Source organism: Apus apus, chromosome 5 (genome assembly GCF_020740795.1).
Source record: "Apus apus isolate bApuApu2 chromosome 5, bApuApu2.pri.cur, whole genome shotgun sequence".
Taxonomy (NCBI): Eukaryota; Metazoa; Chordata; class Aves; order Apodiformes; family Apodidae; genus Apus; species Apus apus.
Window position 1 is genome coordinate 59,081,520 of NC_067286.1, and position 25,631 is coordinate 59,107,150.

The following is a 25,631-nucleotide window of genomic DNA, read 5'->3' on the forward strand; positions in this document are numbered from 1 at the left end:
GGGTCTTTATGTCCTGAGATGTTGTGAGGCTTGCTTGACTGTGGCCCATTGCTTCCCTCTCTCACTTCTTCCAATCACCATTTCCTAATTTAGACAGAAAAGGCAAATCTTGAGGGTGAATAACCAGCCTTTTACGTGCCAGCTGGTGTGCACGTAACCAGTGTAATGTGCTGACCAGGGAAATTGCAGGGCCACACAGGAGCAAGCGAAGCAGCCGAGCAGTGGCTGCTCTGAGCTGAAGAGTGAAGTACAGCGTGTGATCTGTGAATTCCCAGAAGGTGTCAGCATGAACATGAGCCCTCCTGCTGCACCACATGTAGGCTTTTGACCTTGGAAGCGAAACAAGGACCTTGAAGCATGGGGTTGTTCACCCTGAAAAAGGGAGAGCATCGGTGTAATAATACACTTGCCTTCGTCCTAAATGCTTCAATGTTGCATTTCCTCAAAGTCTGTTTGCTGGTTTCTGTAGCCCATACAACAGAAGGCCTGAATACAACCTACAAAACGTATATATTTGGTACTTATTAGGTAAATTAACAAACTTGCTGCCATCACTGTTTCATATTTGGTTAAGAGAAGCATTTTCTGGATACCAACAGGTGCTGTTTTGTTTTGGTTTTCTTGTTTTTCTCTAAAACATCATAGGATGGAGTTTATTTAAATCAAGGTTTGCTCTGCGTTTTGCTCTCGGGTTGTATTGCCGTGGCTGCCTTTCAAAGCATCGCCTGGAGGGGTCGGTAACCACCAACACTCCCTGCCTTGTCTGGATGCGCCTGGGAGTTGGAGTAGTCGGCGCTGGGAGGTCACTGCCCGACGGCAGGGAAGGGAGGTGACTTCCCCAGGGTCCCTCTGTGACCTTATGGCTGCACTTCTTGCGCCTGCTCATCTTTTATGAGCTCACTGACCAGCAAGGTTTTCACAGGACCAGGTTCTTCAGCTTCTTTCTGTCCCATGAATAGCTGAACGTTGTGTTTGTGTGGCGAGTGCAAGGGACACAATTTCCAAATTTCCTTTGCACGGTGGTGCTCACCTGTGTGACAGTTCCCTGGCTTGGCAAAAGAACATTTGCTTTTCTTGCAAACTCCCACTTCCTCCCCCCACTCCTTCTTCTTGCTTCTACAGAGCAATTGAGTGAAAAAAGGTCTCATGCAGTTGACAAAAATTCAGCTGTTTTTTTTTTCTTCACAGAAACACCTGAAAAGTCTCTCTTCAGGGTGTTTACTCAGGGCTTGTTAATTAGGGGGGTAATGGTGATTTCAGAGCCAGCCTCCAATCTCCTTGCAAAGCTGTTGCAGTTCCACCAGGGAAGAGAAGATCCATTTTGCCCCAGTGCACGCTCATTATCTCACTCACCAAGGTGTGTCCCTTTTGTTTCAGGGCTGATGTTATGAAGCAATACCCTTTCAGCTGTCGGAAAGGAGAGGTTTGCTTTACACTCAATGACTTCGATGCCTTGGGTCATTCAAGTAAGGATCTGCCTCTGTCTGGCCTTGATTGACAAGACCCTTTCTATAAATTTGAGCAATTAAGCAACCCAGTAGCAGCTGCTAGGGAGATTCACTGAGCACAAAGCTCACAAAGATCACCCTGCAGGTCTCCTGCTGCTCCCTCTGACCTCCTGAAACACCATCTGCAATTTAAAACTGCAGAAGAAGATCTGACTCCAGTAAGTCAGGTGAGTGTGCTTCAGTGTTTATTCCCTTCAGTGTTTATTCATGGCTCTGGCTCAAGAATAAAGCAGCAGGCTTTGCTAAAGTGGCAAAGAATAAGTGTTCAATTTGTTCTGAAGTTTGTCTCTTTTGCTCTCAAATGTCTGCTTCTGAAAATAAGGGATTTTTGCTGCTGCTTCTTTTTTTTTTTTTTTTTTTACTCTGTTGAAATTACATATAAACACACACTCATTTAATCATGTGTGTATGCACGGATGCACGGCCACATATATGAAGGATTCAGTTTAGCAGACTTCATGTGCTGATCTAAAGCTCTGATTTAGCAAATGTAAAGCACTTGGTACAACAGGAGCCCAGACTCAAACACCAGTCAGGCAAAAGGCAGGCCAAGCTCACTTTGCCGACATGTTGTCCAGCTGAGGACACAGCCCAGCACACACCAGGCTGTGCCCTGTGCTGTAGCTGACTCTGGCAAAGGGGGATGTCAATTATGGGGTTTTGAGGAGGACATTATAAAATACAATGCAAGTATGTGAAGTAGCAAAGGGATCTTGTGGCTTAGAGCTACTTCCCAGCTCTGGAGATGAGCCTGTGCACTTGCACTTCTTGCCCTCTGGACCACGCTGGCTTCTCCTAACCCTCTGCTTCTGTCTGTCCTACCTCAGCATGAAGATCCACTGCGTGATCCTGGGCGCTCTGCTTCTCCTGCTGCTCGCCAGCCTTGGTGGCACCCGCAAGACCTCTGCCATCGACCTGCGCACCTTCATCGGCTGCGCTGTGCGCGAGTTCACCTTCCTGGCCAAGAAACCCGGCTGCAAGGGGCTGCGGGTGACGACGGACGCCTGCTGGGGCCGCTGCGAGACCTGGGAGGTGAGGCTGCACCCAAGGCTGGCACCGACAGCCATGGAGGGTGTTTCCCCCACCAAGAAAAGCCCTTAAAATAGCTTTCAGCTCTCTACAAAGCAGGCAAGGGCTGTGTCCATGACCTCGTCGGTGGCAGAGCGCTTCACTGTCAGTTGTTCCCTCCCTCCATCCTCAAAGGAGGATGCACGTCATGGGATGATATTAATGAAGCACTTATGTAAGACTGTTATGATGTAATTTGAAAAAGCCTCTTACAGCTTAACCACTTAAGGAGAGGGAGGCCTTTATTGCTTTGCTGGAAAAAAATTCCTTTGAGATTAAGGTGAAGCTCCCAATTGATGGGTAATAGATTTAGTTCCAAAAAGCAAATCCCACAAGTCATGTAGGTTTCTAATTCAGTCCTGTTTTAAATCACAGCCTGGTATAAATATGAAGTAGTTATGATTTGGGGGTGGAGGTGCGTGACAAGATGGGATGCAAGGGCAGAGTGAAGAGCATAAGTACATGTACACACACTTTAGAGAAGTTTCTAACTGTCGTCTTCTTTCTGCCACTGTAAGGCTCAAGGGGCCAGGCTCAGTTTTATATATTCAGAGGAGTTTCGAGTTACTCCAGAGGGATTTTGTCCACATGAAGACAAGAGCTCTGTTAAGTGAGCAGAAGAGGACCTGGGGTCTGCATGCCAGCCCTGACTGCCTTTTTTCACTGCTTGGTGGGACAGGAAGAAAGGCCACCAGTGGCCAGATTTCCACTGTGGGATAAAGTTCCTTCCAGGAACCTCTTGTCACCTGTTTTCCCCTACTGCCAAGCTCCTCTGGCAGCACAGGTCTTGCAGACTCTCTTACCATAGTGCAATACCACTGGGATGTAGTTAAGCTGAATGCATGTCGTTGTAGGCTCAACAGCTCCTAGAAAGCACCACAATGTGCCTGGATAGGACAGTTGGTAAGAAGGAGGGTGTCTGGATATCTTCTTGCTGAAACTTTGCATCTGTTCTTTTCCATGCCATCATTCTTGGTTCCCAGGGCAAGCTTTTTACACAGCACACAGGAAAAGAAATAAAAAATTAAAATGTCTCCTGGCTGTGTTACCTTATGCTGTTTCCCATCTGTGCAAGGGAGGAGATGACAGTGGGCTCCCACTCCTGCTTGCACTGCCTCTTGTTTGGAAAATGAGTGCTGCTGTCAAGGAAAAAACTCCTTTTTCAGCATAAGCAATATCACTGTGGTACTACAGGGTAGTGTGGGTTTCAGGGCCTTCAGGTTCCTGTTTCTCCTGATGGCTGAGGTCTCTGGCCAAGCTGCTTTTCTCATGAGGAACCACAGACTTCTATGCTGGCTGTGTATCCCTCATGGGGTACATCCCTTTGGGCTTTGTGGGATGTGCAGCCTGACTGGGAAGACTGGTCTGGCTGAGAAAAAACAGCTGTTTGACACCTGGAGGCACCTCTGCTCTTAGGCAGTTCATGCACATGGAAGGTTTCTCAGCAGAAAACACTTTGATGGAAAATCAATCCTTTTGGAAGAAAGTAGCTGTTTTTGGCAAATGGGTCATTGTGTTGAAGCACTACTGTTCTGCTGAAGGCACCTTTTTGGATAGGTTTTTGTCTTTCAAGCAGCTTTATTTGGAGCTTTAAACTTTAAAGAAACAGAACCCCTCACCCACACCCCTCCAAGAAAGGGCTCCAAGACGCAGGTATCAAAGGATGTAACCTAAAAGTTATTTCCATGGCCCCTTCCGCTTCACCCAGTGTCTCCCCTATGTACACTAAATCCTCTTGAAGGAAACTGGAACTCCAGATTTTTGTCTTGCTTCTTGCCTGAGGCCAGCACTTCTCCCCTCCAGAGGCCGGTGTTGGAACCACCTTACATCGAGTCTTACCACCGTGTTTGCACCTACAACGAGACCAAGATGGTGACGGTGAAGCTGCCCAAATGTGACCCTGATGTGGATCCCTTCTACACCTACCCGGTGGCCATCCGCTGCGACTGTGACATCTGCTCCACTGCCACGACTGAATGTGAGACTGCCTGAGCTCCCCTTCCCCAGGTCAGGAGAGGAGGTGACAAAGTCTTCCCTGGCTTCATACCCCTGGTATCTCCAGCACTACAGTGAGTGTACGTCAGTCCAGAATTTGATCTCACCCATTAAGGCTCCTAATTGGCTTTTCCAGGCAGATGGGCCTTTATCCCCTCTCCCCATACTGTGCAAAGCATTGTTGCTGTAGAGATGTAGAACACAGCCTTGCAATAGCAAATCCTCTGGAGAAAAATAAATAAAAAATGGATGCAGTGTCCCTTCCTTACAGGCTTTTTACACTGTGTGACCTTTCTTCATGCACAAAGTGCACTTGGACTCAGCAGTCGCTGGGGGGTGGAAAGAGGCCACAAAGGCATCACAGCCTCTGCGATCAGGTCGGCTTTTAGCTCCTTCCCAGTAATGTAAATGCACTTAGCAACATTTCCCCCCACCTCGCCCTTGCCATTAGTTCTTCTCACCCGGGGGGTCTATTGGGAATAACAGTCAGAGGTCAATGGCATGGAAATGAGTATCCAAATTGCTACCTTGAAATTAGGGTGGATGCACACTCAGCCCCGACTCAGCAAAGTACTTAAGCTCATGATTAAGTGTTTTGCTTAATATCAGTGGACTTCTAAAGTTAAGCACATATTTCAGTGATTTGCTTAATTGGAGCTATTCTGTTGAAAAAAATCTTGCCTTACAAGGGACAATTCCTTGAAAAAAGAAACACATCAAATCTGTAAAAGCAAAAGTGCATATTTTCCCATCTGCTTTTTTTCTAGGGATAGGAGAATTGACTTAATATAAAACCAGTGAGTCTCTGCAGAGCCCAAGGAGTCCCTCTTGACAATTTCCAGAGTTAGAGGGACCAAGCCAGAACACAATGACCATGGTCTGGTTTCAGTGAGCCCCTGGCTGAGGTGGTGGAAAAGAGGAGGCTACTAAGGGTGTTCCCACACTTCCCTGTGCTGCTCAGTTCCATGGAGACCTACTCCTCCAAGGATGCACAAGAGCTGGGGAGCTGCCAGATGTGCTTAGGAGAGAGATGTTGAGTAGCCAGTAAGGTGGCCTATGTGGGTGAGACACTCCCAGGACAGGAAAGAGAGCAGACATCTCAAAGGATGGTTCACACCTCTTCAGACCCACTATTAACAAACTAGGACACACCTGGGAGCAGCTGCAACAGCCCGTAGTGATCACAGCCACAGAAATGCCTTTGTCCTCTGGTTCCCACCTGGAGGAGGACAGATCCATGTTCATCCCTCATTTTTCCCCTGAACAAAATGGGAAATCAGGTGAAAGCAGGAAGCTTTGCCAAGTGAGAGGCGCTCAGAGGAGCTTACAAAACAAAGACACCTTCTCAGATAGCCATTTGGGGAAAACTGCTGTGGAGAATGGCTGCACCTGCCTTCCCCTCAATTAAGTGTCTTGTCTTTTGGATGCAGTTGCCTTCATTTCCAGGGATGGATGCTTGAAACTTCCCCAAACTATTTGTTCTCACTGAGACAGATTTAATTTAAACTGTAATTATTAGTTGCTGTCACCTTTTTGTCTGTGGAATTGTAAAAGCTGCCTTGTGATTGAGGAGGAAGGAGGTGATTTTGTCACTCTGCCTTCTGTAATTCTGAAGAGAGGCTGCTGTGTCCAACAGCAGCAGGAGCAGTTTTCTACTGATGGTGGGGGTTAACTACCCTTTGAAAAAGTCCTTGTGTTTTGTTTCAAATTGCATCTCACAATCCCTCAGATCTTTTTATTGTTCTAACTGGCATCACAACTGTTATGGGAAACCTGCAAATTATTTTGTGCCCTTAATGCACCTTGAAATTGTAGTATGAAATCAGTTTAAAGCAATGTGTCCCTCCTTATGTGCAGAGGTTTCTCATGCAGATTATGTGTAAGCTCCTACAAACTCTTTGCCACAGCTGTGAACACCTGCAAAACATCTCTTGATGCTGACGTGAGGTAATTTCCTTCCCTGGATTTCTCACACGGAGTCTGGCTGTGCTATAATCTCAGGATCAAAAGTAGGGTTAGAAAGTGGTGAACTTCCTTCCTTTGCAGCCAACAGGAGATACGGGCTGTACCCAGACAGGGCGAGACAGTAAAACCTCAGCAAGTGTTCAGGAGCAAACACTGCTGGGTGCGAAGGAGGGTTTTGACGGATGCAGTAGCAGCCAGACTGGGAGGGGGAAGAGGAAGAGTGGGAAGGATGTACTGACTGAAACCAAAGCTAACACGTCAAGATGCTCTTTTAAGGAGGAGAGCAAAAGTGAATGGAGATGCTGTGGATTTGCTGTGGGTGGTTAAAGTAGAGCCAATGCCAGAAACCACCAACCCATTTGACCAGTGCATCTCCCTCTTTATCCAGCTCTGCTGGGTTCCCACATGTGGGCACACCACAGTGAGCTTCAAGGAGCCAATTTCATTCCTGCTGCTGGTAATTACAGATCTGGATTTTTTTTTTTTTTTTTTTTTTTTTCAGAAGTTCTTACACCACTAGGTCTTCATTCTTAAATTCTCACTGATTTTAATACTTGAGATCAGGTCTTTTGGCTTTCATATCTTTTGTGCTGCAGCTGGGATGTTATGTTCTGCTCAGAATCTGCACACAATCACAATAGCTCACATAGTTCAGAGCATGAGAAGCCCCTTCCCAGGCCACCTTCATCTTCTTAGAGGTGTTTTGATGCTCCTAAAAGCCACAGATTTAAATCTCACCTCCCCACCCATCCAAAGCAGATAAAGGGCCCTTCCGTCTATGGTGCATAAGTTTGCAAGGAGTGTTTGTCCCAGGGGCTGTCATGTCTTATATAGCATCTCTCCCGTGATTTTTGTAGCCCACTGGTTGTCCCCTTCACCTGGACACTGACAACCAGCACTAGACAAAAATCCTCACAGACTGCAGCATGGAACTCTTAGAAGTGTCATTTGCCACTGCACATTTAATCTGGTGCAACTTTCATTACCTAAAAGTAAGGGAAGGAAATTTTGCTCTACATGGATAAGGGGAACTTGACCTCCCTCTGGGAACTGTATTTGCAAAGCAGAGAGAAAAGCATGGCTGAAGAGATGCTTCATCACAAAGCCTTGGTGTTGAACCATTCACAGCCCTGGAGCCCCAGCTTGAAATACCTGCTTTCTGTAAGAAGGGAGATGGCTGCATCTACCTGCTCAGGAACGAGAAGGTGTTGACATGGAGAAGCCTCTACTGTGCAGCCTGGGAACTGTACTTGGCTCTGTCATAAACAAGTCAGGTGAGCAAGGGCAAACCAGTGGATTTCTTTGTGCCTCAGTTTCTCTTCTGGACACTGGGAGTGATGACACAGCCAGTTTCCTTCCCTCCCTCGTATCTTTTGGAGTGCCCAGGCTGTAAGGTCCCTTGTGGTGTGTCCAGTCTGTACCCAGCACAGCACTTGGTTTCTCAGGTTTTCTGTTGCTCTTTTAACCTGAACAGCAACAGTCACAGTCCTGCAGTGCTTTGATTTTTGACAACACTTTCCTGTTCTACAAAGGCTGCAAGAGCCCACTGGGTCTTAAGGTTCATTTCCTTTCATTCCCATGCTGCAGTTGGTGTGCCCAGCCAGACTGACCATGTCAGAAATCAGTATATTTTACTGTCTTCAAACCTGAGTTACAGGGAGAGGGAAGGCAGGAAATGTCTCTGGACACGTTTCCTGCATTGACAGGATTTCTTTATGTAGGATGGGACAGGCAGCTCCCTCCTGCTCTCATTGTACTCCCATGAAAACATGGGAGCTGGTGCCCTGGGTGGGAGCAAAGGGCTGTCTTGCCCAGCATCCTGCTACTGGCAGGAGCTGGCAATGGATGCTCAGGGAAATGTGAAAGCATCAGGACTCTATAGAGGTATTCTGTCCTGGCTATTATCCACCCAGATTTAGCAGGCAGTATTTTAGGAAGTTTCTGCTCTGGGTGATGCCTTCACCACCTTGTTTTTAACCCCGGATGCATGGATCCTCCACTCTGCTTCTTCCCAGACAGAGTCTGGCCATGGAAAGTCTAGTGACCAATACCAGCTTCCTCCAGGGGCAGGTAAATCACTGTATTCCAGGCTACAAGCTGTGCACTCTGAAATTGTCCTGGTTACCCTAGGGATGTATCCATTTATAGCAGGCAGGGATTTAGGTGGGATGTTAGGAAGAAATTCTTCACTGTGAGAGTGGTGAGACAGTGGCTCAGGTTGCTCAGAGAAGCTGTGGCTGCCCCATCCCTGGAAGTGTTCAAGGGCAGGTTGGATGGGGCTTGAAGAAACCTGGTCTGGTGGGAGGTATCCCTGCCCATGCAGAGGGGTTGGAACTAGATGATCTTTAAGGTCCCTTCCAACCCAAACCATTCTCTGAGCACACCTTGCCACCTTTTCTTGTTGCCAGCAAGCGCCTCAGACGGAGGTGGCTTAAGCCCATTGAGGTTCATGAGCTGCAGGAACATGAAAGGCCCTTTTTCTTGTGAAATTTGCTTTAGCCCAGTCAGTATTAGGACTGCTGTTCAGAAATGATGGAATTTATAGACTTAATTTGAAGGCTGTAGTAGCTGCTCAATGGAACTGCTTCTGGGCCTGCAATCAATGGAACTGAAAACCTGGTAACAAAGACACTACCTTTTTTAATTATTTTTTTTTTCTATTTTTTAAAACATGATCCACATCCCCACACTGAATCCTAGAAGACTGAAGCCAGTCATTTTCTTAATCCTTTTAAAGGCTGTCTTTCCTCCTGTAACTTCTTCAGCCCTTTAAGAATTTCACTTTCTCTCCTGCCTCTCCCTGCCCTGTCTGCTGGGCTGAAGGTTACACAGCTCGTCATCTTCCTCACCATCAGCAAATATTTGTTGGAGGGTTTATTATCTGTGTGTTAGGTTTGTCAGGGAGTAGCAAACTCCCCTCAAAACTCCTAACACTTGGGCTAACACACTTTTCCTGGCTGCTTTACCAAGAGAGCTCCAGTGCCTGCTAGGCTGCTGCACACTGGCTCCTTTCCAAGACACTTTAAATAGTCACTTGTGGAAGTAAAAAAAATCCTTTTATGGTGCTGTGAGATCTCAGTGGAGACCACAGACAGTCATGTCAAGGACATCTTAGTAAAATAAATTAAAACCCAGGTATATCTGAAAGAGCAACCAACCTACCACCTTAATATTGGTGGGAGATGGGAGATTAAGTATCTCCAGGCCAGTCTCTTGGGCTGGAGTGAGCCAAAGGCCAAGTGCCATTAGGGAGATAGATCTCCACCTTCCCATGCATCCAGCTGCAGATGATTTGGTCAAGCAGCACTTTCCCAAGAGGAACATGCCTGAGACAAGCAAACCTCTGCAGTTACGCCACCTGTTTTACTGTCTGCAGGTGACACTGAAAGGTGGTTTTGGTTCCAGGACCACCCAAAAGCAGCCCTATGTGTTACCATGTTTTTCCTGCCTGAAATGTCCTGCAAGGTGTTCGTGATCAGCAGCTGTGAAAATAAACACAGCACCACACATTCTTAAAATGATGCTGTCAAAATACTTAGTAATACCTTTATTATGTTAAAATACACTATGTACAATAGATGATATTAATGTGCAGTTACAATATACAATAATTACATGTTTAAAAGAGGATAAGCAAAAGAGTACAGAATCATGTGCTGTAAATAGGAAGCTAATACTGTTTATATGATTTTTAAACTATGCAAAACATAATTGCTGGAAAAATGAATTTCCCTTAGTTTGAAATCATATTGCTTTGATGTGATTTTGAACATTTGGTTAATCTTTGAAAAAAGATATGCCACTCAAAAGTCAGTCATGATGTTTTGGTACTCGTCCTTCGGTTTTACCAGCCCCATATTCCAGTGATATTGCACACAGCAACTTTTGAAGAGAGAAAAATTCAGTTGCTCACAACAAGTTAAGTCAATGACTCTTTTTCTTAACCTGCTAAGAACGGACTCATCCTGTGTTAGATCCTTAACTGTGCCAAGGTCATTACATCTGCTTCACAAACTCAATTAGAATAACTTGTTGCTCTGTTACTTTTAAGTATTGCTGAAGTACTACGCAAAAGGAGAGGAAAGAAATGTTCTTGTCTTTGTGTTCTCAGGGGAGCAGAGAATCTCATTGCAATGAAATACTTGTGTTTAATAGTGCATCAACATCATAACAGGTTAAGCTGGATTCAGTTATCCTTGCACTCAGGACAGTTCAGGTTCATCTCTGCTCCTCTCTGCAGCCTTCTTTGAAGCCTTCCCAGTCTCGAAGTGCTGCTGAGCCCCAGGTATCCTGGTGTGATTCCACGGAGGCACCTCTGAGCCCTTTCTCCAGGGTCTCGTCATGCTTGGGCAGCATGGACACCATCCCATGCCTTGTTCTGTAACATTTCCCACCTAGTAACCTGGGCTCTCCACCTTTGATCGCTTCTGCTTATGTTTGAAGAAGACTTTACAAGTGTCTTTCCCATCCCATTTAGCTTTATGTTATTGCTTATTAATGAATTAATATTTACAAGTTTAGAGAAAGTTTGGGCTCATTTACTCCATCCTGACAAGGCAGTTCAGTGCCTGCCAGTCCTGTAATGCAGTTAGAGCAGCTGCCTATTTTGGTGAAAAGTGGTGGGAGAGATGATACGACAGTCATACTATGGATATGGCTCAAACCCCAAATACTTTGACAGACATCAGACAAAAATTTCTACACCTTATCAGTACAAATAAGTGTTGTGCTGGAAGATCTGGAAATTGTAGACTGGTGACAACTGTTTACTCCAAATTCACTAACCTGCAATCAAAGGCAAAATTCACCAGAGCTGTTATCAACGGGAGCTCAAACTGATCTTTGGCAATACCAAATGCAAAATGAAATCTGGCATCCTGAATGCTACCATTCCACTGGGATGAGATGAAATTAAGTGACAGCAATGAGTGCAGTGTCAAACTCAGCAAAGTTACCCATTTTTCTTGAACGTTACACTGCTACTGTAATCTTTTTCATCTTCAACCTCAGTAGCAGTTGAAAGCAGGAGTTCCAAATCCAGTCTCCAAATCTCAAGCTAAAGATCAGCTCAGCAAAGCCTCCAGATGCCTAACTTCTTTCATATGTCCACAACCAGCAGCCAAAAGGTAGAAAAGATTCTTGGACATGGCTCAGTGTATGTATGTGCTCAAAGCTTGGTCAGCCACAATAAAGGGCAGAAAAGGAGGGAACATAAAGACTCTGAAATGTTTTCCACATTAGTCATGTGACCCCATTGAAATTTTCCATTGTCTTCATGAGAATTGGAATGAAGCCAACACACAACATCTTTGAAAATCCCACCCTAAAGTGATAGTTGGAAGAAGCAGCCAAACAGTGCATTACAATTTGCACATTCTGGAAAAGCACGGGGATCATGTCCAAAGTTATTTTTTGTTGACATATTTTCAAACTTAAAGAGATTTTTCACCACTGACAGCAATCAATCTGATTGTTGCTTGTTGCTCTGTGATACATGGTTTTTTGAACTAATTTTCTTCTCAAAATAAGGTTCTTCTGGGATTCCTGAAACTGCCCAGGAAAACAAATTCTTGTCCACATGTTTGGGAAAGCTTTAACTGAAACCAAGAAAACAGAATTTGAAGATTTTTCTCATCCTAATTATGGGTGTCCCCTTAATATCTTAAAATGAAATTTAAGTTTTAGGATCAAGCTGACTAATTGTGGCTCTGGGCCCTGATGTTGCAGCAGAACCGTCGATGCTGTTCTATTGCATTCGTTACTTCTAATTGGTGTCTTTGTCCCAACTTTTTGATGGAAAAATATTTCTATTTGCATTTTACTTTCATAGGTGAAGACAGCTGAGATCACAAGGAACTACCAAAATCAGTGGGAGGCTTTTACCTGCTTTCAGACAGTCTTTATTCACTAAGAGGAAAATAAACATTTATAGTAGAAATTTGTCCTCACTTCTACATAGACCTCGAAGTGTTTAGAAGTTATCTGAAGTTGGTTGCTCTATGCTCACCTCCTGTCCCAGCAGATGCTCCTCCAGTCCTATGGAGCTGTGAACTAACAAAATGTTCTGTTATGTCCAGTTTCAGTCACTTTATATTTTTTTTTGTTGTTGTTTTTAAATGTAGGATAAAACACATTAGAAATCCTCTTCAAAGAAAAATAAAATACAAGAGAAAGGTGTGTGCAGCTAGATGTCTGCATTCTACCTGTTTATTGAACAACTGGTCCCTGGGAACAACATGAGTATATGCTGATTGCTTTGCTGGAGAAGACAAACATGCTTTTAAACAAGCCTGACTTGAGACAGACTGATGCCACTGTAAATTGTTTTTAATCCAGGTGAAGATTCAGTGTGGAGTATCAAGAAGTACTTGCTGTGCCACTTGGGGAAAAACAGCTACAGAAAAGGTCATGGACAGTAAGCAAGGTATGGAAGCAAACAGGCACCTTTCATGGCTGAATTAGAGGGACGTTTTTGTAAGGATGTGGCAGCTGGCATGCTGAAAATACTTCTGCTGGACACACACCATTTGCCACCACATCACTTGCAGTGTTTGAGGTTGAGATGTGGCAGGCAGGACTAGAAATTGCTTGCAAGAACTTCTGCAACCTTTTCCAAGCTCCTCTAAAGGGTTCTCAAATTGGGTCTCTGGAATCTTAGGCCAGTATCTTGGATGGGATCTTGATGGCTTGCTGACAAAGGGAAGAGAAGCTCATGCATCCTTGTCAACAGGCAGTCACGGGCAGTGAAAGGTTTGTTCCCTGTTGCTCTCTCTTTGCTGCAGTGATTTTCCCGCCCTTGGGGTAGGTTTTTAGCCACATGCCTAGAGTTGAGTTGCAGTGATTGTTTCTGGGGGAGTCCTGCTTGGTTTGTGTAGCAGCATGCCCAAGGCTTGTCTTCTTTCCCAACTAATTTCTGGCTTCTTCTCTACCATGCTTCTTTAGAGATAGCAGATACCAGGCAGTTTGTAGTCCTGAGCATGACAGAACACCAGGTGACTAGTACAGTATGCAGGGAACGGGAAATCACTGCTTTTGGGGGACACAGGCCAGCAGAACTAGAGCAGCTAGAAGAGGTTTTGTTCTACATTTGCTACAAGGGCAGGTCACCAAGGGTCACATTCAGCCTCCTTCATTTACGTGAGCGTTGTCGCTGTGATTGACTGAGACGTGAAGAAGCTGGAGATGATTCCTTGTGAAGTAAATGCTCTTCAGCAGGAGGAAGACTGCCAAAATCCAGCCCCTTAATAAAAGTATTTGGAATAACTTTATTGCATATTAAGATGCAGTACTGTATTTTTGTGTTTATTTTGAACAGAAACAGTGCTCTGAAAGATAAAAAAGTTGATAAATATCAATGACAGGTGCTGAAATGATTGTTTTGATTGTCATGCTGGACTCAGAGTGAATTCTGCAGTTCCCACCAGCAAGAAGGTGACTTGCATCAACACCAACAGGTGGGGAAGTCGAGGGAAATATTCACATCATCCTTAATTCAAGGCAGTGCAAGGTAACAGGTTGTAGTTGTTGCTCTTTATAAGGTACATACTACTGTAACAGTAGATATACAGGGCAGAGAGAGAAGGTTTGGGAATGTTTGGCACATGGGATGCCCAGAAGAGTTCATCTTGGAGAACTGCTCCCCACCACTCCTGGAGGAAATAAATACATGGGACTTATTCCCAGTTGATCAAAAGCTCCTGAGTGGACCTGTGTGGGGTTAGAGCCTTGTTTCTGTGTTATCCCAACTTTTCTGAGCTCGGAGAGGCACAGGACAACCTGTGGAAGTCTTTGTGGGACTCCCTTCAGGTCATGCTGGAAATGATGATAGAACACAGGATTGCCCCAGTTCCACTGGCCTGGTATTTTAGCAGCACTCTGAAAGGCAGACGCTTTTGTGGGTTGTTTTAATGTGATAACAACTCTCTAATGTCTTGAGTTATCTCCTAACATCTCTAATATATTTTTGTAAGGGTTTGCATGAAAACCCTTTAGAAACTGTTTGAAACTATAACTTCAGGTTAACAACTCCTGGTAGAACATTAGGGTTTCAGAAGAAGCCAAAAGAGATGGGTTTTACAGGATGTAGCAGATACCTGGTAAGCTGGGAGTGCTTTTGAAATGATAGCAGACTATTAGTAAAGGCAGGTCTGTCAGGAAAGGTTTTGACATCAGTTGCATTAAGAGGACATCGTCAAATGAGTTTCTGGGATGGTTTATAGCCTTTACAACTCTACTAACTGTGTTCCTCTAAAGGTGAAATTGGGGTCTGATTTCTAGCTCATCTTACAGTGAGAAAACCCATCTCCTTTCACCCGGCAATCCATTATTGATTTTCATTTCTTGTTACTAATGGTGCTTGAAAATAACTTGATGTTTATATCTGTTGCCTTATGCCTGTGCTTGCACTGTGTCTGGTGTTTTGATATTTCTGAAAATAAGCTTTGCTGCCTGTTCCCAGGCCATCTGTTGCCTTTTAGAAAAGGTATTAGGTATGATTTGCCAGATAGTCAATAAAGGCTCCTTCTTCAGCCTACAATTCCTTTCTAAAACCTACTAGCCTGTGCTGTTCCTGCCTCCCCAAAATTCTAGTGTAATGAGGCAGATCCTTGAGTAAAGTGCCACATTGCATGGCTGAGTGTGTGCACAGAACCTAGCACAGGAATACTGCTTATGGCACCTGTGTTAGCCATGGCTATTTTAAAAATATTTATTTTTGTTGGAAGAGAAATTAAAAGCAAATTGAGTGCAGAGGCCATTTCTCTCTGGATTGTGACCACCCATCCTCCCTTGCAGCTCCCAGATGTCAAATTTTGGTTACAATCAGCTTGAAAATCTCGACATTTTACCACCTCACAAACTTGATGTGCTTGGTATCATAACAGCAAATAAAACCCTGGTTAGTCTTAACATTATTTTGTATCTATAATAATACTTTTTTCCCTGCTTTTGCTGCTCAGGAAAGATTTGTGCAGGGTGCTGCAGTTGAATACATTAAGACAGTGGCATTTTAGCTTGTACATCACCATATGTTTTGTTAGTTATTTTCCTCAAACCACTGCAGTTACATTAATGGTACAAGTTCCTATTTGTTTTTTGGTTCTATATGCCTATTCTATGCCATTCTATTAGTATTAATAGACACCCCTGATACTTGGTGGCACACAAAAATATCTTTTGATTATTTGTGGCTTTCTCTGATGCATGCTGGGAATCCTATATTGCACTTTTCCAGTGTGCTCATTATTTTATGATAAGCTCAGCTGTCAGTCTGGATTTCTGTTTTCTCTGTGTTTTGTGAAGCTCTAAGAATATCTGGCAGCTCCAACCTGAGTGTTTGCACTGCTCTTCAGCTAAAACAGACTTCACTTACTTTAACTAGAGACTTGGATATAGTCTAGCACTCTACAGCAACATACATGAGCTAAAACAAAGCAATCATCCTATTTTATTTCCACTGAAGTAAATGGCAGCACAACGAAGGTCTAATTTTCTCTGAAATATGTTGAAAGCTTCTTTTTTGTTTTGTTTTGTTTTCAGTGGACTCCTATAGTCATGTCCTAAGCCAACAAGTATCCACCAAATATTTGTTTGTGTAGTTCACTCCTATTTTTCCTCATACTTGCCTAATATCTCTTTACACATCACAGCTCAGCTGGCTGCCAGTGTCCCAGCTGGGCAAACACTCAGTGCTTGCCTGGGGACAGTGGCACAGCCTCTGTGGCACAACATGAACTCCTTCTCTGGGCTTCAGCACTGTCCTCACTCTGAGCTGGGCTTTATCAGCCAGTCCATTTGATGAAAATGGCTGGGACATAATAAAACTGAATGTAAAGTATGCACAGAGAATCCCAGCACTGAGGAAATCTTTCCCTGGTCTGATTTAGCACAACTTTGTTTTCAGTCATGCTTGTGTGCAGTGGGAAAGAGACAGTGAGTGAAAATCTGCTGGGTTACAGTTGTAAGGTGTTCGCCTTGAATTGGATCACTTTTGTCAGAGAGAATTGTTGATTTCTACCAGGAAATGTTTCAGGGTGTCGGATCTGGTTCCCGTAGGTGTTAATGGTAAATTGAAAATGAGCAAAAGGAGGAGCTGGGATCCATCAGCTTCAGTGGCTGCAGGATTGGGCCCTGCATTGTGATTGTTCACTGCTCTGCACTGAGGGGCCAGTTCCTGTGGTCCTGCTGAAGCCACTAATTGCTCTGATTACACCAGGTCTATAATTCACCACTAACCACAGGAGTTTTTCTGGTTGCATATATGTACTTAGCCATGCTACCATGCTTCTGGAAAGGAGCAGGCTGGCAAGTCCCCTGATGTGGGACACAGGGCATGTGGGATGACACTTGTCCCTGGGATGGAGGGCACACTGCTCTTACTTCCATACTCCTACCACTTCTGGAAATGCTGATTAGATTATGGACACTGCTTTTGCAAGGAGTTACACCCAAAGTCTTGAAACCTGTATTTGCTGGAACTGTGATTTTCTCCTTGGGGACTTAAATCCATAATAAGACAATTCCATGGCACTGCCAGGGTACCTGAAGGCAAAAGCAAAGAACAAGATGCCTTTTGAGTTCACCTCTGAGAGTATATCTTGCTGTGATGTGCAAAAGTACAGGCTCCCTGGAGAAGCTTTAGTGAAAAGGCAAACTTTTTTATCAACAGCAAAGAGAGCTACCAGGCAGCTTCCCTTCCCTTAAAGTCTGGACTTCCCATCCCTGTGCCATTAGCTGCAGACCATCATGTGTGACTCGTGTGGAAGTTCAGTCCTGAGGACCACAGCCACGCTGCAGCTGAAACAGCACTTGGAGTCTTGAAGTTGGAAAAATGGGAACAACGAAGTCATGGATGGGAGGAGGGAGAATACAATAAATCAACATGTTTACAACTCCACTTTGATGAGGTTTTTCTTACATGCAATACTCCATGAATAAAAAACCAAAACCTTTAGGCAATCGAATCACCTTAAAGCATTGGAAGTCAGTATGACCTTTGGCTTTTGACTTTTTGCTATTTCCGTCTGCTGGGTGAGATGTAGAAATCCAGCTGATCTAGAAGGTAAGTTTTTAGTTGCCATGGCAATGTGTCTCATTCATGTTCTCCGTTTGGAAGGGAGACTGTTCCACGCTGCTATTTCATGTCTAGGACAAAATTCTTTGGTGGCAGATTTTCTTTGTTTCAGTACATTAATGCTATTAATCATGTTCTTCCTTTCCCAGCTTACAGAAACATGGCTCAGCCTGGACATTGCCCTGTAAAAATACAGTTATTTGCATTTTTTTTTTTTGGTAAGAACATTCCTTAAGTCTGGAGGTAAATGTTGATCCATTTTGATAGCTTGGGTGCAGCAACATACTGATGCTGTGAAGTTTCACTATTAAGTGAAAACCAACTGGAATCACTCCACCTTTGCTTCCATGTGGTTTGAACAATCCAAAGTATATCCTGAACTAGCAAGTCTTATAAAAGAAAAGTAATTTTAAAGTACATCCTACAATGTGTATCTTACATATTAGATTCTACAGTTCTCCATGTGCTTTCAGTCAATTCCTAAGTACTGCAAATTTCGATCAATTCTTGCTTAAGGCCACAAATGGAGTTTCTCTTGTTTCTTTTACCACCTTTAGTTCTTTGTTTTTCCACATGTCCCCTTCACCTAATTCCTAAGGTAAGGAGTCAAGCAGGAGCAGGCATCCTGGTTTCTGTTGGCTCAGTGCAGTCTGCAGTGGTGGGAACAGAATGCATCCAGCTCCAGAGGGTTAGGAAAGCACAGAGACATGAGTCAGCCTAGTGTGATACAGCTGGGAGGTTTCACAGAATGGAGGGCTCCTGTATTTGGATGAAAAGGACCCCTTTCTGGTCATGTTCCCCATTACAGTTGCATGTGATCTTCACTGCCTTTCTAACCTGCTTGGTTTCATTGAACTCTTCTCACTTTTCTCTCCAGGTGACTTCACACGAGGGTGCAGCAGCTGTGGCACTTTGCGCAACGCTTCTTCTTCTTCTTGGGGTGAAAAATGGTCATGATTGCTTCATCGAAGACAGTCTTAAGGCCTTTCTGTGTGAGGGCTGAGCACTCCAGGTAGCACTGTGCTCCAATCTGAAAGAGGAGAGAGAAAATGTGAGTACCCACCCTTAGGAGAGACAGAGGAACCCTGTTCCAGCATCCTTCTATGTGCAAAGGGGGTCAGGTCTTTGCTTTGTTTTGTATCTGGCTACTTAAAGGATTAAGGGACAAGCTCAGGTGGTGATCCTGATTGAGGGAGCAGGGGTGATCATCAACACCAGTATCTCACCACAGGGGATTAATGGGGAGCAGGAATTCCCTGCACAACCCACCAGAGAGAGAGGGGAGCTACACCTAGTGTGGGAAATTTGCCTCTCGTCTGTGCAGCTGGGGGCTTTCAAGGAGATGCTGGCTTGTTAGCTGAGCACCTTCATATACTTGGCTCTTCTCCCCTGGCCTGTCACCCCTGTGTCCTGCCTCCTGTAATGTCAGGGAGCTGCTACCTGGGGGAGAGATTCCAGCTGGGTTCTGGGATCTGGGAAAACATCATCTTGAGATGGGAGTCTCCTTGGGTGCTGGTATGACACAAACACATGTGAGGGGCTGGAAAAGTAACCTCAGCTTACTCAGCAACCTTGTTGCTCATTCAGTTTATTCTGCTAATAGATGCTCTTGCTGGCCTTTGAGGGCCAGAACCCGTAATGGCACCTGCAGTGCATAAGGTGGAAATAGTTGGGGTCCAGATACCTGCATTTCAGGGCTTTTATCCCTCTGCCTTCCCAGGAGAAGGTGCAATAGCAGAGAAACCTTGGGACCTGCTTCTCTCCTGTTTGAAGTGCAATTGATGAGGATCAGGTTGTCTGTGCTTTTGTAAGGGACAGGTATGAGATTGGCAGGAGGTGCCTGCAGAGAGAGGTTTGCCACATACATCTCTTGGCAGAAACCTGACCAAGAAACACTTGGCTTAGTTAAAGTAGCCAGTAAAATCTGTTTTGGTGCCTATTTGCCACTTGCTGTCCTGAGCTCCTTGCTGCTTTGCTTAGAGCACAGTTGGATGTCACAGCAGATCAGAAAGCCCTGGAGTTGCAGCCAGTGACTGGGTCCAGTCTGTTTGAACAGAGGCTTTAATCTCTGTCTGAGACCAACCAAATCACCCTGAAGGAGTTCATCTTGAATGAAACTAACCCAGTGGAAATCTGTGATAAATAAATTTTATGGGCCTTTGGAAAAAGTGATTACCTCCTTGGCTAGCTTCACTCCGTGCTCGTAGGTGAGTGGTTTCTCCTTCATGTAAAGCAGCCGAGCCAAAGTTTTGGGATCATCCCGGAGATCAATCTAATGGAAAATACACAAACCCTATGTTCAGTACCACCTCACTCTAAATTCCTGAGGCAGCTTTTCGTAGCTTCACAAACCCACAGTCATGTCGTCACATAAGGGCAATTGTCCTCTCAGCCTCAGATGGTACTTCAGAAATGCATTTTGGAAAGCATTGGTAGATGCCTGAGACACATTGGAAGGGGAGGCTGCTGTGACCCTGTGTTGCATCACCCAAAAACTATCTTGACAGGCCAGACAGACACAGCTCAGTCTGACTGACTTGAAACAAAATCCTTTATTTCCATGGAAAACATCAAAGTGCAGCATTCTGGCATTTCTAACTCATTCATTTTCAGAGGGTGTGATCCAAAAGGTAATACTTTTGTTTTAAAATGGGTGTTTTAAAATATTCCAGCGTGGGAAACAAAGCCAGGGTTTGAACAATTGGACTTCCTTGTGGCATGAAGATTTTTGTTTTGACCAAAATTCAATCTGTTTCTCTAACCTGGCTTAGTTTACCATCCAGTGTTAGAACATTTTCCAGACGGTTGTCTCCCCACTCCTCACATTCTCTAGCCACTCGGTATCTTGGAAGCAAACCCATATTTAAGGCATTTTAATTTGATTGATAGATTAATATGTTTTAAGGCCAAAATAAAGTGATTTGATCGTTTAGTCTAACATCAACTATAACACAAGCAGGATGGTGAGTCACTAATTGCAATGCTGATGCAAAAGCAAACGGAAGCTATTTTCTTCCCATGTCTCTAAGTAAGCAATTTAGTTAATTATTCCCATTCTTAAATTTTAGTTTGAAGTTTAGTTTCTGCTTCCAACCACAGACTTTGGTGTGCTTTTCCCCCTTCACTAAAGGCCTGTCAGAAATCTTTTCTCCCTATAGTTATTAATGTCTTGATATCAAATTAGTATATATTTGAATAAAAATATGGGATGAGTTTTGCCAGTCATGACTAGCGTAATGGGACATCTGCATGTTGGTTTCTAGTCCAAGTCCCTGAGTTTTCCTCTAATGTTAAAGTCTAGCTGTATTTCACATAAGAAATTAAATTGGAGATGTTTCCACAGAGCTCAACCTCCAGCCACCCCTGGGCTGAACCAGGAGCCTCCTCAATTTGAAGACCCTTGTGATGGCTGATGGTGCCCTGGAGGAGTGTTACCTGTGTTCCTATGAGGACATAAGGCACATTGGGCATGCAAACTTTCAGCTCGGGCACCCACTCCTCCTGGACGTTGTGGTAGGAGGCAGGATTCACCACGGAGAAGCAGATCAGGAACACGTCCGTGTTGGGGTAGGACAGGGGTCTCAGCTGGTTGTAGTCCTCCTGCCAGGGAGAAAACAGCAAGCATGTTATGGGGAGGGGAATAACTGCAGGTGAGGGCATCACTTTGGCTGCTCAACGCTGTCCCTCCATGCTAATGCACACCTACACCCTCTGGAGAACTGCTGAGGGGGAAACCACACCCCATGGGCCAGGGGTGCTGTCTTCTCAGTGTCTTTACCTGAAAGAGCTCAACACATTTTGTTTGTGTCTGTTATCCATGGTGAGGCTGGTGCAGAGGGCACTGCCAAACAGCAGCCATCACTGATGGTGCAATAAAAACTGATCTTGAGACTGTGTGGACCAGCCTCAGCCCTCTGGCAATGTGATGCCATCCTGAGAAGTTTTATTTGACTGTTACCGCTGCCAGCTAATATTTGCTGGTGATACATGTCATTGGAGGCTTTTTGGTTAATATTATGGGCTTTCTATTCCCCAGTAGGCATTATAGACATGACCATATACAAAAAATATGGGTCATGCTTGGGATGCAGCAACGGCTCAGTCAGAAGAAGACACTCATCTTGAAAGCACAAAGCAGATCAGAACCAGCCTGCAGTGGATGGGTAGGTCACTGGGGCTGATTTCATGTTTCCACAAGCCCCAGGCTGGAGAAAGAGAGATGTCTCCTTGCTGTGCTTGTTGTGAAGAGGGTGAATTTTTTAACAGCTCAAAGTGCAGCTTTGTCATGTCGTGAGCTGGCTTTGATGGCTGAGTTTCAAGGAAGAATTTGGGTGTGTTTTCAAGCTTAAAATGCTGAGAGTGAGCAGGGGTTTTGCAAGCCATGTGAAAGGGGCAGACTGGCTCTTTCTGATAGTGAGAGCATATGTAGCTGTGTCTGGTGGGTACTTTTCAGTGAAACCTGTTAGAAAATTTAATAAAAAGTTAAATGAAGCATGCTTTTAGAGGGGGTACACCTGTGCTGACCTTTTTTTTAGGGGTCCAAAATTTAAGAAGGGGAAAGGAACAAAAAGTTGGAGTGTGAGAAACAATAATCCACATTGCTGTGAAGCCTAACTGAGACCTGGGTCTTTAGTTGGTAGTTTCTGCATTCTAGACAAACCTTCCATGTTTTCAGTACAGTTGCTTTTGGTTGTAATTGTCTGAAACGTCAACTGGTGTGGTTCTCCTTTGGAGTTACTGAAGTAGTTAATAACTCAATGAAAGGCAAGAAAAGAAAAAAGATATCCAGGTGCTAATGCTCAGACTTGAGAACATATATTCGAGATAGAGAAAACCCACATTAGGGGCAGGAGCAATGCAGGCTGCTGGCTGTCCTGCAGGAGAAACTGATGCAGGATTGCAGCACTGTGTGTCCACATTAGATGGTATCTTCATTCAGCCTTGCTTCTGTCCTGCTTTGGTTGGGTTGACAAATGAGAGGGCTTAGTTATGAACTGAGACTGCTAAATCTTCCTTCTAAAGTCTTTTGTTCACTGAGTATTCTGTGATAAGATGACCCAGACTACTTCAGAATCAACACTAGTTTATAAAAATATTCTAGTATATTATGTAAAAAAAATCTGCTCCAACATTTTCTAAATAAAAAAACCCCTAAATTATTTATTCTGAAAGGAAGTATGAGGCCAAATTTATCTACATCTTATTCAAAAGAAGTCTAAAGAAACATCCTGAACAACAAACAAAATGCTTTGTTTTGTACAACTGAATGTTCATTGTCCCAAACCCAATTCAACAGGAAGAGTAAATTCTCAGTTACCATCTCCAGCCCCACAGCCACAGTATTTGGGGTAAAGTCAGAGTATTTGTCAACTGACCTAAGTCTTTCCAGTGTCATGGAAAGTATCTAAATGTACATGACACGTTGGCCCAAGAAAGAGTGGATTCTCCTCATTCAGGGAATGGCAGGAAAAACCCCTCAGAGGCCTTTGTGTGAACATCAGCGATATGGGCCATGAAGAAGGGAAGTCGGTGGGGGGAGACTTATATGATGCTCTGGAGATGATCCCCAGCTCCCAGCAGCTGAGTTAATAAAGGCAAAGTGAATGCCAACCTGATGGGAGCCAAGGAGCAATTGCATTATAGGGACAGCTGATTTTTTGGTGGATGCTGAAGGTGAGGGGGGCCTGGCTGGATGGCTGCCTGAGTACGGGGCATTATTTTAACCCAGAACATCACACCTGATGACTTCTCCGAGATTATGCCACAGTCAACACGAGTTGATACTAGGTCCTGGGAAGAGGCACGTTCTGTTCTCGATTTGCTTGCTGCAAATCAGCCTCCTAAAATAGCCACGGGGTGGCAGCAAGCCCCCGAGGAACTGTGATTTAGGATTTTCGGAAAGAAATTGGCTAAATATAACCGGTTTCAGTATTCCAGACGTATCTATTTCGAGGGGCTGGAACTTACTGTACCATTAAAATGACAAGCTAAAAGCCACGATCGCTCTGCCTGCTACAGGAGTGTGCATTTCATGCTATTTTGCTTGTTCCTTTGGAGCCCCTAGAAAATCCTTACTCAGGAGCATTCCTGGTTTGTGTTAGCAGCACAGGGCATTAAATGAGCTGTAAGGAGAGACAGCCACACATCACAAAGCAGAGGTCATGCTTCCTGTCTGGGCACACGGGAGCTTGCACAGATGTGTTAAAACACAAGCACAAATGTCATGGATAAGAGTACATCTGGACTCCTCAATGTACCTGTGGCTGAGGACTGGCAGGAGCCTCCAAACCACATCAGACAAGGACCCTGTCTCTGTTCACACCTTCTCCAGAAGAAGGCTATAAAATCTTGCAATGGTCTGTTATGAGATATGGTGCATCAGGATCAGTTCTCATCCAGAGACTGGTGAAGTTAAGCAAATAAATAGTGTAAATAAGGGACTGGGCGTTTGCATGGGTATGATGCATATGGGTTTAGAGTGGATATTAGGAAAAATTTCTTCACTGGAACAGGCTGCCCAGGGAAGTGGTGATGTCACCATCCTTGGAAGTATTTAAAGACATATAGATGTGGTGCTTAGGGACAAGGTTTAGTGGTGGGCTTCGCAGTGCTGGGTTAATGGTTAGACCTGATGATCTTAAAGGTCTTTTCCAACCAAAACAATTGTATGATTCTGTCATGCTATGACTCTATATCCAGAGGTGCTGCAGCTAGTAGCAGTGGTGTTTGGGAAGGGATGTGAGTCCTCATGGGATTGGACTGTAGCTGACCCTTAATTTCTTTCCCTGGCTTGTGCCTGCATTTTACTGACTGCTATTTAGTAAGTGCAAAGCTTCCCAGTTGCACTGCCTGGCCACTGGTTTGGCATGGAAATGCCAGGGCCAGACCTGGCCTTGCTGAATTACCCACCCGTGACTTGCCAGGGCAGAGACACATCAACTGCTGCTGCTCCTTCCCTGCTCTAGCGCTGCCAACAGCCTCTCCATGTTCTGGCCCAGAAATACAGCAAAACTTGTTTTTTTTTTGCCTTGCTGCTGTGCTGATCTCATGTCCAGCCTGATTTCATGTCAGCCTGTTAAACCCTCCCCACTGGACTCCAGCCTGGGGAAAAAAGATGACTGTTTTTAACCTCCTAGGACTGTTTGTGCCAGGGATGCAGAAAACCAGATACCCCAGCTCTGGGGTCTCTGCCAGCTCTCCCTTCAGGCTGACAGAGGGTCCTGCTGCAGGAGTACATTTTCCAATTGTTATTTCATTAGCATATGTTTTCTAGCACCATAATGTCAAGTGCTATTTTTGGCTATGACTTCACAGAAATGCCTTTGGAAAGCCTCACAACACCAGGAGAAGGAGGGAGGAAACAACCCAGATGATCTGTCGTTATAACTTGAGCATGTGGGAAGCATCATCCTTTCAGCCTCCACAGAGATACAATCATCAAGAAGTGATTCATACTCTGAGTTTTGACTAGATGGCCACTTCCTTGCTGGACCAAGGGCTGAAAGGGAGATGAGCCTGGTGAGTTGGAAATGGTGCTTGGAGGCAGGTGGTGCTCTGGCTGGTTTGAAACAGGAGGTGGCAAAATGATTGTGGAGGAATGGATGGAGGGGTGAAGTTTGTTAGAGAGGCAGATTTGTATTACTTCAGGCTGAGGAGGGCAAAGAAGAGGATGTGTTGCTGAGGGAATGGCAGGCAGGTGGGACAATCAGCTTCACAAAACAAGTAGAAAGTCACTGAGCAAAATCTGACTGAGAACTGAATATGACACCAGTCTCATTTACAAGGGCTGGCAGTGCTGCCCAGTCGTGACACATCTGCCCTGAGCTTTGTGCTTGTGAGCACGGAATAGAAAATTGAACATGCATTGAACTTAGGTAAGGACTCAGGTCATATTTTTGGACTGGCTTTTGGATCATTTATTTGCACCCTGTGAACAGAAAGGATGGCTGGATTCTAAGTGACGCTGGAATGAACTTCCCAGGGAAGTGGTGGAGGCACTGTCCTGGATGTGTTCAAGGAAAGGC

At 44.7% G+C, this 25,631-nt stretch overlaps 2 protein-coding genes across 2 annotated transcripts in view; one reads left to right on the plus strand and one right to left on the minus strand.

The window, feature by feature from the left end:
• Positions 1–1,636: 1,636 nt before the first annotated feature.
• Positions 1,637–4,568, plus strand: GPHB5 (glycoprotein hormone subunit beta 5). The gene is made up of 3 exons (XM_051621776.1): positions 1,637–1,675; positions 2,336–2,540; positions 4,380–4,568. Exons 2-3 carry the CDS (start codon positions 2,337–2,339, stop codon positions 4,566–4,568), a joined length of 393 nt encoding a protein of 130 aa, XP_051477736.1. The 5' UTR covers positions 1,637–1,675; position 2,336.
• A 5,486-nt stretch (positions 4,569–10,054) lies between these two features.
• The window catches only part of RHOJ (ras homolog family member J), a 60,789-nt gene continuing 45,212 nt past the window's right edge, over positions 10,055–25,631 (minus strand). Inside the window, exons 3-5 of the mRNA XM_051621319.1 lie at positions 21,043–21,207; positions 19,784–19,879; positions 10,055–18,637 (exon numbers count right to left, since the gene is read on the minus strand). Of these exons, the coding sequence (XP_051477279.1) occupies positions 18,491–18,637; positions 19,784–19,879; positions 21,043–21,207 (408 nt within the window). The 3' untranslated portion in view covers positions 10,055–18,490. The remainder of the gene's footprint in view (positions 18,638–19,783; positions 19,880–21,042; positions 21,208–25,631) is intronic.